Raw genomic sequence first — 17,327 nt, 5'->3', positions numbered from 1 at the left:
GCCACCATTTAAGATTCTTTTCCCTTATCTTCTCACCACCACTCAAACCTGGTAAGGCAGTCGTTTGTAGTTGATGATGAAAGGAAAATAAACTAAGTTTTGACACTTGGAGCAGAAACATGACAATACGTTTAATAAAACAACTAGATCGCACGCCCTATATTGTTCATCGCCCTTGGTTGTATACTTTCCATGGAAGGCATTTGCGGGCTCCACCGAGTTATTGGATGTTTCTTTGCCATCATGAAGTGTATTTAAATAATACAAAAGCATAGGAAAATATATACTGTATACTGAGAAATAAACAGACGTAGGCGAGAGTTACTTTCAATTATAGTATAAAACGAGGCTAAGAGACGTTTAAATGAGTACATCGAGCTCCCGGGAATGGATGATGAGTTTAAGCAAATGAGCAAAGTATCTTTATTGAGACACAGTAACTAAATGATATTCGTTTTAGCAGCGACAATGATGAAAACAGCAGTGCAGTCTTGCCTCGTCAGAAAATTTAATAATAAAGTACAAAATACAAAGTGTATAAAAGCCAAGAGGGAGAGCATCTGGCAAAAACAACATTGAACGGAGTAGCAGCAGAGTGGTGAATTGAAAAAGACTTCGAGATGAAGAAGTGCAGAGCAACCGAAGATCAAAAGACAATGTCTCTACTGAAAAATTTTAGACAAGCTAGTAGCTAGGGAGTAGAAGTAAGTGAGAATCAGATGTGGGGTATTTATTCAAATCCATGTCAAAGTATAACTACAAGTTTGTCTACGGGCACTATAGATAGGGTATCCATGGGGCGTGTTTTATGATATACAGCCGTTAGTAATATATTATATTTTTACATGGGAATTACATTTTAATTTTTATGTAACACGTGTACTGTGAAATATGCAACGTCTACAAAGCATCCTTGAAGATAATGTTCCGCGTGTATATCCCAGCCTTGCCTTCTATCTTGCCGTTTCCGATCAGTACCTCAAGATTGTTTGGGTCTGTACATCGTGATAGGGCAACGTAGAGATGGGCATGACAGGAAACGTCTTAAGGAAGATAAACACCGACATGTTTAAGTGTCTATCCTTGACTTGTTAATTGTCTTGGCAAAGGCTGACTTGACTGGAAACTGGAATCTGCAGAACATGATTGGGGAAGAGTGGTCATCGACCGTTGTAAGCGGTATGCGGAAGAATGAAGGCACGCTCTCCTTGATATTGCCCATTAGTATTCTCAGTCTGGATCATTCCTGTGTCTAACGCACATACAACCATGCGGGCGCCATTACATAATCCGCACTTTGGGCTCAAGTTGCGAAATAAATGACAGGTTGACCGACTCTCAGCTCCAGTTGAATAGAGGCAAGCCTGGCGGACTAAGTTTGTTCAGATATTTCACAGGATAATGGGCTTTGACTGCTGCTTCAGGGTCTTGAAGGCTATCTTGGCCAATATAACTGACTGACTGCTGTGCACTACAGAGCATATTGGTGGCCAATTGGTTTAGTCTGCTCCAATCTCAACTCTTGTTGCCTCTTCTTGACGTCTTCTTTCCTCCAATTTTTTTCTTTTCCCTCTCTTCACTTTCTTGTTCAAGGAAATCAAGTAGGGCGAATTCGTTATGGAGCTGTAGATTCTGTCATACAGCTTCTCTTCATCCTCCGCATCCTCCACACACTGGCCTGGTAATTCCTCTTCAAACCCCACAGGTTGTGCTTGGGCGGTATGTGAGACGACCTGCCGGGGTCGCCATGCTCGGATGGTACGTCGCACACCAGATATGGGCCGCTCGACTGAGAAATGGCTGTCGACCCTGTGGGAGGTGAAAGCGCAGCAGACAACGACGAACGTGTGGACCGTGTAGCGACCATGGCAATGCAAAAAATAATATCGATATAATAAATGAAAGAAACGAAAGCAAAGGCCTAGAAGAAATTGGAAGTGAACAGAGATCAAGTTCACAATTTAAATCTCTAGTGCATCATAGACGTGACCTAGTAAATTAAAGTATAGCCCGTTCCATTTGGTCGGGATCCCTTATATTTTTTGAATACTCTTAAATGTATTGGCAGCTAATTGACTCGCTTGTTATTGCAAGTGGTGTGACGTGACTGGTCATTAAAATTAATTTCAGTTTATTTTGTATCCACTAATCTGTCGAACCAGAATCTTTGCGCAAAGCCCTTTGTAGTCATAGGTGGGTCCGCCTCACCTAGAAACTACCGAGTATAATATGCTATATATATTTTTCGAATGCTTACTTTGGTATCTCAATGCTATTGTTTCCAATCTCGTTCATGCGAGAGCTTGTATTTATTTTCAATCTCTGCTATTGACTGGGACAAAACCCCAATCCAAACAAAGGAACTGAATAAAGATTGATGTGGCCTGTGAAGCAAAGGATCGATATCAAAACTATATGAGACAATGATAAAACTCATCATCAATCCAGGATATAAAAAGGGATCATTGTCTTCCTCCTTCAAAGTCCCATCCCTTTTACCACTGCCACTTGTTCCTGTATCTTTCCCTCAATATTCTTTATCTATTCGCTTTGAATCTTTACACCATAAAAAAGCTCATCCTTTTATACCTTTGTCGCTCTTTTTTTTTTTTTTTTTTTTTTTTTTTTTTTCATTTCTTTTCATACCACCATTTTTCCTTTTTTCTTTCTCTTTTCGCTTAGATATTGACCATGGGGCTGAAGTCCTTCTTCAAACTGGTTGCGGATCGCGGGGTTTTACCTTCGGAAACTGACGTGGGCATTTCTTGGCGGCAAATCCTGACCATTCTGTTCATTTAGATCTCCTCGGTACGTTCTATTACGACATCCTCCGCAGAGTCGTCCATGCAAAGATGAAAAACGAAACCATCATTGATGTAGGAAGGTCCCTGGCACTCGAGATAAAGGATCTTTTCACAACGGACAACTGACTATACATATTGATGGGGAACCTTGTACTGAGAAAGAAAAAGCAAGGACAGAACGGCAAGCCATAAGACAAAAAAATATGGACGCTTTGGAGAACAATATGAGCACCTTCGAGAGAAATTCTCGGAGTGGGGTATGGACTCGTCCTCAAGTCATGAGGCGCATCCAGAAGGGTCTTCGAGAAGTCCACACCCTGAGCGTCCAGGACAAGGATCAGCTGGCAACAGGCCTTAGTTCTGTCTTCGATGTCTGTCTGTGTGCATATGAAGCGGACCCATGCATAGGGTGCCATGATGAGGAGAATGATAGGATCGTGATATCCCAAGACTCTGATTTTTTTGCGTACGAACGAGTCTGCTTCCTAGTGCGACCCCTTCCGCACCGTAGACGGAAGTTTGGGGTTTACGACGTAGACAACGTTATCCAAGCACTAAGACTGCCAACACACGCGCATCTGGTGTTATTCTGTGCCATCGCAGGCAATGACTACTCAAGGAACCTCGAGACGTTAGGCCCGTTAATAATCTTCGATTAATTCGAAAGGTTGCGTGGAACAGAACTACAATAAAATGCTTCGGCTACCTAAGGGAAGCTAGTAAGGTGTTGGGAAGGAACGTAGCCTCTGAGGAAGGCCGTTTCAGTGTAGCTCTCCGCATTTTTACTTCCGGCCATCAAACGTCGGCCCAAGCGTTACCATCGAACAATGAGTTCGATAACTTCAAGCAGCGTCTACTCAATGGAAAGGATCTTCGCCATAGAATGGCTCAGCAAAGGCGAGCGCAGCGCCGCAGAACGTAAGAAAGCTCAAGCTATAGTTTTTGGCCTTGAAACCAGACGTCCCCAATACTAATCGTTAGTCCCTTTCTTGAATAATGTAGAGGCGACCATCATTCTATATAGCGGAAGGGTCACATAGGAACCAGTTCCGGCCCATCTTTTCTGACAAGGCGAGCATATTGAATGGGCGCACAGTTGATATCAGTAACTGCCGTCAGCACGATAGGCCGGGCCTTAAGCATCCACCACGTCGGAGAAAGGCAAAAAAGAAGCAACAGAAAAAACAAAAGCGGAAGCACAAAGGCAAGAAGCCCCACAGGGCAAAAAAGAAGGTGCACCAATTAGGAACTTGAAGGATGCTACGAAGGTTGATCACAGCTACAGCAGTAAGACCCTATCAAGGCCTTAACAATTGGGTCCCTTAAGGCCTCCATGGCAAGGAAAGGCGGACTGGACGCAGATGAAAGGGATAGTATTGCAAGCCAGATCCGAGGGGCAGTTGTTGTCCTCAACCGACTACGCCGCTATGCATACTGGGCGATTGCCTTGGACATTGAGAGGATCATGCGGTTACCAGGGGCAGCAAAGTCGAGGAAAAAGGCACTGGACGAGGTCTTGGATAGCAATGATTATTCCTTCCGTCTCGCCACCCTTCTTTTGAGTGGTCAAGGTGGCCCCAATTCAGCTTACGCGAGGGCAAAAAAACAAGGAAAGGCGGTAGAAACGCCCCACATCCCTCGCTTATGAACATTTCAAGGCCACCACTGAACTTTCCCCAATAAAGGAAATAGACATCACATTGGGGGACGTCAAGGCTTTGATCCCAAAAAGATCACATTTCCAAGAGCGTCAGAGCTACTAATGGGCCAAGTACAGACATCATTAAGGCAGCACTACAGGAACGCAATGGTATAGCTTTTATGGTTTTTGTTTTTTTTTTTTTTTTTTTTTTTATTCAGACTTTTTTTTTTTTTTTTTTTTTTTTCTAGTTTGATGTCGAGAAAACAAACGAAGATATGAGCGACATTGAGTTTTTTTTGCGGGAGAACAAAAAAGTGAAAAAATACTCAGACTTTCCTACGTCCCCTGGTCACCCGGGTATGTGTATCTGTCTGAACACGCCCTAGTTGACATCCTCTGGGCGAACGAAGATACCAAGCAGCTGCTGGAGCGTATTCTGCCTCTCAATAATCCTTCCAAGACTGCAATGTATGAGTGTGTACAGGGAACAAAAGGGGTTTTGATACAGGCTCTCTTTTGTGACATTGGAGGTGATCGCATGGTTCGTGGATATCAAGACAAAGTATCCCTGCAGTCACAGGACAAAGATCTAACTCGGTTCAAACTCAAAGGAACGATTTCTACCAACGGTCTAGTTCTGAATCTACTTGCCTATGACACAACCCAGACGAAGAGACAGCAGCAGTCTGACGTAGATGAAGAAGACCCCAGCCAAGAACTGGAGCTTTCTCAGGGATTTCTCAACACGACGTGTTCAAAGGCGGCCGGTGAAGACCTAACAGATGAAGACTACAGAACATAAACTGGAAGAGGAGCTCCAAGCTGCTTGAAAACGTTGAGCTCACATTCAACAAACCAGGGCGATGCCCATCCGCAAACACCACAACTATCGTCGGATGTGATCCTGGTATTGTTAACGCCCTTACGTTTTCCTCGCTGGACCCTCACAACCCTAACTTGCGGCAAACGGTAAAGGTGAGAAGCAGGTTCTTGTACCTCCCGTCCTCCGCTTCAATCACCTGTTGAACAAAAGGAAGCGTGAAAAAGGAATGATTGAGGTTGAGAGCGCCATCCCTGTGTTTGGAAGGGATACGTATAATGAGTACTTTCAATGGATGAACGAGGAGTCTCAGACACAGACAGGATCAACGAATTTGGATGTGCTTCAAGAGTTCTACGAATCCAGATGGCATCCTGAAAAAAAAATGGGACCTACGAAAGGCTCAACGAGCTACGTTCGACTACGCGTACAGCGAGTGTTGAAGATGCTTGGGGATAAAGGAGTGCTTGTCGTCGGCCTAGGGTCCTTTGAAAGTAGTAAAGGAGTTCCCAGCAAGCACACTGCTATAACGAGACATCTTGTCACACAGGTATGGCTTTTTTTTAAAAAAGTAAGAAAAGCTGGAAAGCCATAGAACCCTTGCTAATAAACGACTGCCATTTGAAACACTTAGGTCAAAGGCAGGACACTTACTGTAGGAGCGCACGAATTTTACACCAGCGCCCGCTGTCCCCGACCCCTCTGGATAGCTTTTTAGAGACGGTGTACCCTCGCTCTAAATATTGCCGGGCATGTAAGTATTCTTCGACCGTGACGCAGTAGGGGCGGAAAACATCGCAAGAATCGGTCTTGCTCAAATTGAGAGACAAGAGAGGCCTGCAAAGTACAAGCCCACGGAAGAGTCGCCTGCTCCGGCTGCAAAGCGCGCACGACGCTAGACACAATATTGGGCCGGCACACCCACAAAAAATTTGTAAGTTCTGTTTATTTTCGTCTCCATCCTCTCTAATCTTTTGCCCCTGAATTTCCGGACTAACTTTAAAAACCGTACAGATCAACAGATAATAAGGTTCATTGTTAAAAATTAATGATAGACAAATCACATCCAAGATTTCCAACCAGAACGCTCCCATGAGCTTTTTTTTTTTTTTTTTTTTTTTTTTTTTTTTTATTTATTTATTTTTTATTTATTTTTTATTTCAAGCTGTTTCCATTTAAGCCATTGTTTGCTATAATGTTATTATTTGTCGTTCAATGCAGTATATGTATATATATGTTTCACGGTGGCTATGATGGATATGTATGTATGGCTGTCGAAATGATGATAAACGATAAAAAAAAATTGTTTATAGAGCCACAGTCTCGTGCTAAGAGAATTACGTTGAAAAGATAAATGTTATGATTAATATAGCCATACCATATAAACGATGGTGCATCGAATAAAAAAAAAGAAAAAAAAAAAGCGTTACTAAATGATTGCCTACCTCATATTCCTTCTCAAACATGTCTTCCATATCTTCCTCATCCTCGCTTTGATCCGAAACAAACTCGCGTTCTTCATCCTCTTCCTCTTCCTCCTCTGCTTTGACTGTGAGTCATCTTCATCGGTCTGATCACTATCAATCTCTAGTTCTCCTTCTCGCCTTCCAAAATTTCTTTCCAAACATCTTCATGTACATTCAAGGGTGCATCGCCGTATGCATGTGACTTCAGTCGATCCAGTAGCTCCTTCTCGATCGCCTTATCTAATCTCGCTGCAGCTTCTGCCTTGGCTTCTCTCCTGGCCTCCCGCCGCTCAACTTTTTTCTTGATCCCTACCAGCTTGGGTCTCTCATCCGCTTTCAATTTTAGTTTACGCATCTTGATCAAGTATTGTGTAATCTCTGTCAGACGCTGCTTACACTTGTGGATCGAAAAGTTAGGCCAGTAGATCAATTCCTTATCAATTTGCTCCAGTGCCTGTGCATAGTTTTTGGACAACTTGATCTTCTCCCACTTGGCAGTGAGTGTGCTCGTTCAGGTGTCTTCACAAACAAGTAGATCACTCCATTCTGCTCACGAACTGTAGCGTATCGAGAGTTGGCGAGAGGGCAGGATTGACGGTTGCAGAGACCCGTCGCATTGTATTCGTTCCTGCAAAAATTCCCTGTTGGTGTCCTGATTTTTTTTTATTTTTTTTTTATTGGTTTTTATTGGTTTTATTTGGTTTATTTGGTTTTCCAATGATCCAATCGTTGATAAGATGAGGCATAAGTATAATAGGAAAAAAAAAGTGAGTTAATATAGTGAAGCAAAACAAGTGCTCCGAACCAGGCCAAAATTATAGGTTTTATTCATGAAATCAACCAAACATTTATATCTTTGATATTGTATGAATCTATATTATGTTGGACCCTAGACTTACTTGACTTTGTATGAGCAAAATTGTTGGTTGATAACCTGCCAATAACTACAGTTTTTTATGAGTTGCAACATAGATAAAGTCCATGATTAGCTTGGTTATTGTGTCTCTTCTTTTTTATTATTATTCCTCCTTTTGGGCTCAAGAGATAAAGCGAAAGGCTAGGATGTGTATATTAGAGCAACACATTGGTCAGAAAGACGTACCCTCGTCGGTATTATTATGTAAATGTAGAAGACTGACAAGAAGTATGCGACGATGGATGGGGAGATTTATAATGGCGTGTGGTAAAAAAAAAAAAAATACATGGCAAGCAACAAGCACTGACTGTTTATTATTTTTTTTTTTTTTTTTGGAGGGACAGTCACTTGAACTTTAGTTAAGGGTTAGTTAGATAAAGGAATAAAAATACAAGTTTGAGTTATTCACAACTCAAAGTAGACTCTCTGACTTGGTACACTACGTGTAACTCGCTCAATTCAATCAACTTTGAGATCACAGGTGGGCATAGTCTCTCGTCTACCCCACCAATGCTGTTCCTATGATCAACTCAATTTCGCTCACAAGGCTAGCTCTTCGACTTGGCTCTGACTAGGGCCACACTCAGAATCGCTGCTCCGGCTAATGTTGTAGACGATTTATGACCGATGTCCCGACTCAAATGTTCGCTCGTTGCTGTTATAGTCGTCGCTGTTGCTGTCGCCGCTGCTGTCGTTGTTGAGGCTGTTAACGGCAAATTTGATGTTGATTTGTGATTGCGTCAGTTGACTCAAAGCCAAGCTCTCAGCAATGGCTCTTCTCAAATCTTCATCCTCATCTTCATCCGTACTGTCATCCTCGGCGATAGTTGCTGATGTGAAGAATAGGGAATAGACTATGAAGGGGACGTTGGTGGATTGAATGGGTACTGGTGTGCGAATGAGATTGAAGAGTATAAGTCAGAGCTACTTTGGTCTTCTTCTCTGTGCTGGATCTACGACCTCCACTGTGATTCTTGGAAGCCCAGACGACTCAGCCATGGCTGCTGCTCAGAGTTGAATGTAAACAATTGATGCCCTGTACTAGAACGATTGCTATTGTTGCCTGAAGCGCTATTATGGGTAGGAGCACTTGACGATGAATGATTACCCACTGAAGAATATGTGGAGTATTGGTTGAACTAGAGGATGGCACTGATAGAGCTTGTAACGAAGGGGTAGCGGTTGGTGGCCCAATGCGGCTAGAATATTGGATGTCGCTCAAGGTAGGCGCTGCAGCTGTCTCAACATTGGCGCGGTTCACGTTATGACTAGAAATACCATTCGAACCACTATTCACTACCCTATTTGATTCTGTTTTGACGGACAATGCCGCCTGCATGTGGGACACGAGCTGTGATGTTAAGCCAGGACCGAGAAACAAAACAAGTGAAAGATATGACCACATGAAGGACTTTTGCTGAGGCCATACTGTCCCTGCAGATAGCACAGTCATCGCTATAATCTTCCAGTTCCTTCTCTGTTGCTGATGGGTATAATGCTGCATGTTATTGAGAGCCTGGCGGTAGGCATGATGACCGGCAAGTTTTTTCCTTAAATGTTGAACACGCTTCTCATGTTAAGAACAGCACTGCATCAATGAGTGTAAATGAGATCCCATGCAAATACTGATCAAATAATTAAAATAAAAATAATGTATAGATGTATAGATATATGTTAGATATAACTTTTTTTTTTTTTTTTTTTTTAACCAGATCTTCTTGTTGACTCACCATAAATGGAGTAGTGTCCCAAGTTGTCACCAAAATCATCGTGTCAGTAACAAATTCGGTATAGTATTGAATCATTCTTCGTGATTCACTGGTCTTGACGTGATAAATCACCAAGATGGATAATGTATTTCACAAGTGTCTGAACCGTGTCCAGGAACAATGTGAAGCACTAAGAGAATTCAAAACACAGGGGTTACAAGTTTAGCCGGGGCTTGTTAATTATGAAATCTTGGTTTTTTGTGTTTTCACGAAGAAGAAAAAAAAAAATCAAGATTTAGATACATACCTCAAAGGACAGGAAGTAACATGGATCGGAAGACCGAGATACAGAGTAAAACCACGCAATGTTCGAGACCAAGATCATTGTGAGCATGCTCAAAATCTTGATATGGACTATGACGGGGATTTAGGCGATACAGTTACTATAATAAGAAGGGAAGAAGGAGTTTGTTGGCAAAGTGCATCTGAAAGAGGCGAAGAGTTACACAGATGACTACAATGAAATTGGTACAGTAAACATTGTTGCATATTCATACAAATTCAAACCGATCACGGCACAGCATGCTAAAGACTCGTGAAATCCGAGGATAGTGAACCAGGCAGTCCAGATTAAAAGTTTTCCCAGCGAGGCTCCAGAATGGCACCCCAAAGACGACTTTAAAAAGCAGGAAGTTTAGTGCCCTATCATACATGTGCTATGATTTTTTTTTTTTTTTTTTTTTTTTTGGGGAGAGAGAGAAGGTGGGGAAGTGTAAATTATACTGGGATAGGATGGGATTGTCACACGATGATACTTTAGTGCTTTCAAAAAAGCAATAAAATCAAACCCAATTGGACAGGAACACAATTTGAACCTCCCCTCGCCCTTCTCCATGTTGATGTTGATAATTCTGAATGGAAAGTACCAAATCCCATGATGAACAAGTGGTGGTTGTATCCCTGGTCATGACGGGAAGAGGATTGATCCTCGATATAAGCTTTCTACTTTTTCACTTTTTCACTTTTTCACTTTTTTTTTTTTTTTTTTTTTTTTAAAAAAAAAGGTGTTGGGTATTGATTTGTCTCTGCTGTAGTTGGTCCTTTCATTTTGACTTTTGGTCATTCTCTTTCTTCTACCAATGATCAAGTAAATAGGAAAGAGCACCTACCTGCCGTTCAATCATTCGTAGATCGCCAAAGAAAGTCCTCAGGATCAGTCGCCCAGTGAGGAAGGCTAGACAAAATGCCATGTTTGTAAAGACCTAAACAAAATAGCGTGTGAATAAAGCTTCTTTTTTAGCTGTCGCCAGATGTTTGAAGAGCGGTTTGCTCACTCACCAGAACACACAGCTTTTCATTCTGCAAGTAGGACAGAATGACCTGTAGCTGCAGCAGCACAGCTGGAGATGGCGTCCTGAATTTGAGGTATCGTTCTGCCACTGCTTGAAAGACTGAGGGTCGGAATCCATTGCCTATACCTGCTGCTCCTCCAAGAAATCGGCTTGTCTCATAATCTTGTTATTCCCACAAGTTCGTTTTGGATCCGAAGTGTATCGATCGTGAATAAACTACAGATACGTATCCTTGTCCTTGACATTCTACTCAAACCATCCTTCTGCTGTTGCTTTAATTACGATGAAGATGACCATGACGCAGAATCTCATTGAGAACATTGTCGAAGGAAGAGTGTGAAACGGCGAGTCTGCGCCAAAAGAACAACGTCTTTAAGAAAGGGCTCAAGAGACTTTAGCAGACCAAGGTTGAGATGAGGATGGAGTATGAAAGAGCGATTTATGAAGAGGATAAGCGATACAACAACGTGGCTGCCACTGAAAGCAATGAGTAGCGGTTAAATCGAGAACGCATCCCGGATGCGCAAATAAGCGATGAACGATGCGAGGTTAAATCAAAAGAGTTGAAGGTATTGTGACAAAGGGTAAGGGGATTAATAAAAAATAAGAAGAGAGAGCGAGAGCGAGAGAGAGAGAGAGAAGAGAGAGAGAGAGAGAGAGGAGAGAAGAGAGAGAGAGAGAGAGAGAAGAGAGGAGAGAGAGAGAGAGGAAGAGAGAGAGAGAATGAATGAGAATGATGAAGAGACAAGAGCGAATGAGGTTGACGTTGAGAAGAGGTGAAAGAGAGCCAAAAATAGCGTCCTTTTCTTTTAATTCAAGCATAGCAAAAACGAGACACTGTTAGTAAGCCAACAGGCATCACTGGGTTTGTGCAGGACTATAAAAATGACACTCTTCATTCATTCATAGCGAAAAAGAACACTTTAACCAACACATGTAATAGATAGTCTACATGCAGAGGCTTCTTTAAAATGCTTACACAGGATTCTCAACTCTCCATTGTGAACTGAGATGTTGTGGCATAGCTCGTTCTAGGAATGCCTGTCTCACGACCGACAAAAGCCGAAATATCTTGCCATCCTACCGGAGCAGGATCCAATGGTTCAGCATCCTTCCATGACGTATCGTCCCAGGAGTTTCATCCGCATCCTAAAAAACTCAGGCGAAGATGCCATCACCCGCGCAATCACTAACTGGCCATGTTCCTTGTAGTCCGGCCCTTTATATATTGCCTGTGCTGCCATTGCTGCCGTCTAGAATAGTCCTATTTAATGTGTGGAGTATTCCTGGTGGTGAAATCGGACCTCTATCTGTGCCTCTCTCCCCCTTTCGCCTTTTGATCGTTTCCTTCGTATTGGAAATCCTGTTGAAGGTACAAGCGAAGTGGATTGAAGTATCAATATCATCAACCTTCATCTTTTTCGTGGCTCTTCCTGTCATCAGCATCGTTCATAGAGTCTCGCTTCTGTATTGTTGATGTTTCTATCAATTGTTCTTTATCACCCTTTTGATGACTATTCCCCAGTCAAGCATTCTTCTCGAGAACCTGCATTCTTCTAAGGGGTATCACATTCTGCATTTTATTTTTGTTGTCTTTCTTGTTCTTGAAGTCGAGCCAGGGTTCTCCTGTAACGGGCTTGCAGTCAATGTTGTTTGTAATCGATTTCCTTTTGGCTTTATCGCTTTCTTGTTGCTGTTGTTGCTGTTGTTGCTGTTGTTGCTGTTGGTTATACTGTGTATGATACTCCAACCATCGCCGATTCATTCTGTGATCACTGCAGCGGCAGATCTCTTTGCTACACTTGCCTCATGGTCTTTAATCCATCCAATACCTTCTAAAGGTATGCTATAGAGCCCGACAATCTTTTTGCGCACAACTGCTGCTTCTTTATCCCATTTGGCATTGCATTCTGGGCAGGCAACGACAATATCATGACTGGAATGGCTTTTCAGCCGAATCGGGAACCATTTTCTGTATTGTTCTGGAACTACGTGCAACATGGTCGCACCAGTTCTGCAGTAGTCAAGCCACAGATAACGCACTTATTTTCGCGCTCTTCCAGGTAGGGGATCATTTACATGGACCCTGTCCCGCGGGTGAAAAGTTGAGGTGGATCGAATTTGGAGACAGTGGCCGGGCAAGATTTCGAGAGAGGTACCAGTTAGCACGCTTCTGAGAGCATTTGAAAATGAGGTTGGAGTCCGGTGGAGCGTAGACAGAGATATTGTCGTAAACCTGTGTGTTACTCTTGCCAAAATGTTTCGGAACTTTGATTGATTCCTTTTGTGATCTTTTTTTTCGATCGTTGGGATTTGGAGACAAATCAATCTCAAGATCAGATTCAGAATCATCTTCCGAGTCAAATGAATGCGATGAACTCTGTTTCATTCTGCTCTTCCTTGGGTCAATGGAACTGGTTTTATCAGTCGCCATTCCGAGCATGAAAATGAGGTAGTAGATAGTTTCGCTTACTTGATCGCTTAAGGCGTAAACTAATGGTGGAGTATATCCAAAGTTGGTGCTGCTTCAGGGAAGATGAGATATATGTCTTCTTGCTGTCACTGTGTTGCGGCTAACTTTACGAAGCATGTACAACTGGAGCGGGATGAAGGGAAGGATGGGTCCTGTTTCTTCAGTGGCTGTAATGGAATGAGCCTTCTGTTTCTGATCAGATTGTCGTGTGTGACCTGACACGCGTTGTTACGCACAGGGCAAGTTTTTTTTTTAAAAAATTCAACTTCCGCAATGTTGTGTGTTGGTCTTGCTTCTCCGACTCTTTCTCGGCCAAAAAAACCCAAATGACATAAACTCCCCAAAGTGATTGACCAAAGCAACTAAAAAAGAACAGAGAGAGCGGCCAACGCATCCGGATGCTATTACATAGAACCTTTACCAAAAAAGATAGAAAAAGTCTGATGCACACCAAAGGTAATGAAAATGCTTCATAGATCGAATCAGAATCCTCTTTAACTTTGTTCTTTTTCTATGCGAGCCTATGAGAGTATGAGCATACTACTGTTGTGACTATTGCTGCCATCCCTTGACGCTGCTTACCATTAGCTGAAAGTTGTAGAATTGCATAAAAAGTTATTGTGTTGGCATTAATATGAAGAGCGAGGAAGTTAAGAGGTTTTGCTAAGAAGAATATAAGAATGCAAGGGTCTCCTATGGTATGCAATGCTGATATTGTTCCATCATGCAGACATGCTGATAATCGATGTGACATAATACCAGTTTTCTTATTTGTAGCGGCTCCACCAAAAAAAAAAAAAAAAAAAAAAAAAAAAAAAATGCAGCCCTGCTCTCGCTGGTCGATTCTGTTTCCACCGGTCCCCTTCCAGGTTCAGCTGGCATCGATGCCATCTCAACAGCGAAAAGAAAAGGCTCAAAACGCATTCATTACCATTGGTGTGCCTATCTCACTTTATTTTCATATTATCCCTTCGTTTGTCATTTGATTCTAGTAAAGAAGAAAAACAGTTCCCAATCGTTTCTCTTTTATGAATTACTTATTTTTCTGCTTTGCTGCTTTCTCGTTTTCATTCACTCACTTGCCTATAAACCCTTTTCATTCTACTGTACACAAGCGCTTTCACCATACTCCCTGTTTGCTTCAAACATCAGGCAGCTGAATATCTTCCATAGTCTATCCATACACTAGCGCTAGCTTACACTTCTTGTTCTTTTACTGCCCTTTGTTTCTATCACTTAATTTACACGCAAACATACCGTAACATCTATTCTTCTTCAATGCTCAAGTACCAGAGCATCCCAGCTTCCACAAAAGCAACGAGAGACACCAGCAACAGTCTATCTCATCCAAGAACAACACTAGGACAGCAAATTTGTTGGAAGCTCAATAAGCTTACTAAAAGCAACATCTAAAGGCACGAAAATCTACTGGTAAAAAAAATACGAAAAGTAAAGACACGTAGAATGTAATTTGCATGCTGATTTTTTCCCTATTTCTTTTTTTTTTTCTTTTTTTTTTACGTTTATAGTCCTCGCTTTCTTAAACCCAACAGGCCGTAAGACACACATATATTACCACCGTTATAGACAAGGCTCATGTAATCCTCGTACGCACCTTACTGCCCTCCACCACCGCTAGGTGCGGTCTCTACTTCTACGACTACTATCTCTACCTCTTCAAGAAGGGCCTCCATGCATGATATCAGGTTTTGACGGAAACCATGTTGGCCACTACAAACATTACCTTCCGACCCGTCCATTGAATAGTCCTACACGCTCACCACTCTATAGCATTCGACAGGCAGTGCACCAGTATCAACGTCGCCGCTCTGGAAGCACCGCCAGTACGAGTAGTGTCGACGGCGTTTGTAGTAACAGTAAGAAGGGAAAGACCTATGCAAAATCCCAACAGAACGCCAATATAGTCAGGAGAAAACTACAGCAACAAGGACCCCGAGGTTATCGGCTCCGTGGCCGGCAATAAACCAAAGCTGTGACCATTATTCTATAGCAGCAACTGCAAGCCGAAAAAGACAAAAAAAAAGCGAAGTATTCCTGGACGCAAAAAAGCTACAGGGACGTCTATACGGCCTGCCAACACTACCACTACTATTGCAGCTGTTGTAGACAATCTTTATACGGAAGAAGAAAAGCAAGTTGCGAAAGAACAGTTAAGAATTGTTCGTAGAAATTTACGCGAGTGTTCTCCAGGCTCTGCATACTTTCGGCAATTCGCAGAGTTGCAGACGACTGGCGTAATTTCTTGCCATGGAAAGAGGGCGAGGAAGGCAAGAGGAGAGGCCAGGCTGCAATAGCACTGGGAGCAGTGGATCTTCTTATGAAGACGGTGATGAGAGTAGCACAAATGAAGGTTCAAATGATGAGAAAGGCAAAGGTCATTTTTTTCCTATCACTTGTCAACTTGAGAACAAAAAAGGCCAATTGCAATTTCTGCCACGTTTAAACAAGGCCAAGAAGGAGGAAATACCTGATACTGATAGCTATTGCCATAGTACTATCACCAGCTCCTCTTCCACGTCGTCGTTGTCAAGGAGTTGCTCCGTGAGTGGAGCTCTGTTATTGTCTCTTCTACAAGCCTAAGCCGACTCGCCGATCGGTCTGAAGGAGTCTTCATCGAATTTGCTGCTTTCTCTCGAGCAGAATCCGCTTGCGGACATGATCCAAGTACGATAGATGCAAATGACGCAGGTTGGTGGGGATCGCCAGCCCAGAGGAGCTCTATGGGAGACGCTCAAATTAGTAAGGCATTAGAGAGGCATGAAATTATCACTAATAATGCAAATAATGCAAAGAAGTCTCGTCAGAAGATTAGGAAGACTGGGGTGAGGGGAAAGGCTGAGGAAGGGATAGGCCCTATGGACTTACACAGGACCCTCATTGGCAAACCAAAACTGAAAATTGTAGCGAAAGTATTATCAGCTATATCAGGTGTGATCATGGCAATAAATCAAGGACTGGGCATCGAACCAAGTTAACCAAGCTTCGTCGACAAAGCATAGAGGATAGCATAGAGGATAGCATAGAGGATAGCATAGAGGATAGCAGTGACGAGGAGCATCACGATAAGGCCAGCCAACGCCAGCATCATAATAGCAATTCGCCATCAGAAAAGGCTACACAAAAACTTTACCCCATGTCTCAACGCCAGCAAAAGCTCCTGAATCTTCAAAAGGCTCACTTCGGTGACAGGCGAATTGTAGACATTATTTGCAGTTCGGAGTCTGACTTCAGTCTGGCCCTTGGCTGTGATAGCCTAGGTAACAGTAAAGGAAAAGATATCGGTTCTGAAGACTCTTTGACCTACTTGGTTTCTGAATACGAGAATAGTGGCGCGGAAGACTTCTTGGGCGGCATGTCGAGTACTATGGGCGATCCAATAAAGCCTTCTGTTTCTATGGTGTCATCGTCATCAACCCTTTTAAATTCAAGTCTGGGTTCAAGGTCTGAATCGAATGAGGGCATACTGGCAAAGGAAGGCTCTGGGTCAAAGAAGAGCAAGGTTTGCCGTCACAGTCTACCTGTTACAAACAATCGCAAAAGTGTTTGTCGTCACCATTATCTTCCCAGCAGCAACACCAGGCTGATAGACTCGCATCTGGTGTCGAGTCTACGGAGCCTGCAAAACAACATGGCGTATCTGCTACGGCTGTTGCCGAAAAGAAGTATGATAAGAAAAAGAAATATTCAAGTACTGAGACTGCTACAACTGTGGCAGACCAACCTCCTTTAACGCTCCAAACCACAACAAGTGTTATGACTGGTATTGCGCCTGGGGCTTTGAGCGCGCTTGAGGGCCGGACCTTGGCTTCTCACTTTTCGTTAACGAAATGTAATTCAACTTCAAGCTTATATATCGACAGTACAATGACCAAGAGCGATGTGGATAAACTCTGCGGGCGTAAGGATTTTTTATTTACTTAATTTTGCGAGCTACCTCTTCTTAGCATTTCAGCACTCCTAACATTTTCTGCAAAAAAAAAAAAAAAAAAAAAAAAAAAAAAAAAAAAAAAAACAGGGTTACCACTGTACTTTACGAGAAAGTACTCCATTCCCATAGGACCAATGACTGCAGAACTGAAAGAATTATCAATTCGTCTTCCTATGTGCCATCTGAAAAGGTTACC

At 42.6% G+C, this 17,327-nt stretch overlaps 4 protein-coding genes across 4 annotated transcripts; 1 reads left to right on the top strand and 3 right to left on the bottom strand.

The window, feature by feature from the left end:
- Positions 1-4,777: 4,777 nt before the first annotated feature.
- On the top strand, positions 4,778-6,171 carry BCR41DRAFT_356917 (hypothetical protein; the record flags this gene model as incomplete). Its single annotated transcript, XM_022024760.1, has 4 exons — positions 4,778-5,213; positions 5,306-5,447; positions 5,480-5,763; positions 6,026-6,171. Coding segments are annotated over 4 exons (1,002 nt in total), but the record flags the coding sequence as incomplete, so codon positions are not given.
- Positions 6,172-6,429: 258 nt separating this feature from the next.
- Positions 6,430-7,926, bottom strand: BCR41DRAFT_356916 (ribosomal L28e protein family-domain-containing protein). Its single transcript, XM_022024759.1, has 6 exons — positions 7,835-7,926; positions 7,632-7,702; positions 7,258-7,384; positions 6,905-7,222; positions 6,712-6,804; positions 6,430-6,594 (listed from the first exon to the last, which is right to left on the bottom strand). The coding sequence occupies exons 2-6, from the start codon at positions 7,700-7,702 to the stop codon at positions 6,574-6,576; spliced, it is 630 nt and encodes a 209-aa protein (XP_021879881.1). The 5' UTR covers positions 7,835-7,926; the 3' UTR covers positions 6,430-6,573.
- A 12-nt stretch (positions 7,927-7,938) lies between these two features.
- On the bottom strand, positions 7,939-11,432 carry BCR41DRAFT_356914 (hypothetical protein; the record flags this gene model as incomplete). Its single annotated transcript, XM_022024758.1, has 14 exons — positions 7,939-8,456; positions 8,606-8,759; positions 8,789-8,981; positions 9,049-9,146; positions 9,185-9,198; positions 9,233-9,273; positions 9,379-9,471; positions 9,512-9,547; positions 9,665-9,760; positions 10,023-10,073; positions 10,527-10,619; positions 10,696-10,871; positions 10,992-11,058; positions 11,394-11,432. Coding segments are annotated over 13 exons (1,302 nt in total), but the record flags the coding sequence as incomplete, so codon positions are not given.
- A 230-nt stretch (positions 11,433-11,662) lies between these two features.
- Positions 11,663-13,344, bottom strand: BCR41DRAFT_356913 (hypothetical protein). The gene is made up of 8 exons (XM_022024757.1): positions 12,789-13,344; positions 12,486-12,697; positions 12,256-12,441; positions 12,120-12,213; positions 12,014-12,072; positions 11,888-11,962; positions 11,794-11,858; positions 11,663-11,754 (listed from the first exon to the last, which is right to left on the bottom strand). Exons 1-8 carry the CDS (start codon positions 13,141-13,143, stop codon positions 11,685-11,687), a joined length of 1,116 nt encoding a protein of 371 aa, XP_021879879.1. The 5' UTR covers positions 13,144-13,344; the 3' UTR covers positions 11,663-11,684.
- Positions 13,345-17,327: the final 3,983 nt, after the last annotated feature.

This window comes from Lobosporangium transversale (assembly GCF_002105155.1).
Source record: "Lobosporangium transversale strain NRRL 3116 chromosome Unknown BCR41scaffold_27, whole genome shotgun sequence".
In the NCBI taxonomy this organism is placed as follows: Eukaryota; Fungi; Mortierellomycota; class Mortierellomycetes; order Mortierellales; family Mortierellaceae; genus Lobosporangium; species Lobosporangium transversale.
This window is presented reverse-complemented; position numbering and strand designations above follow the sequence as displayed.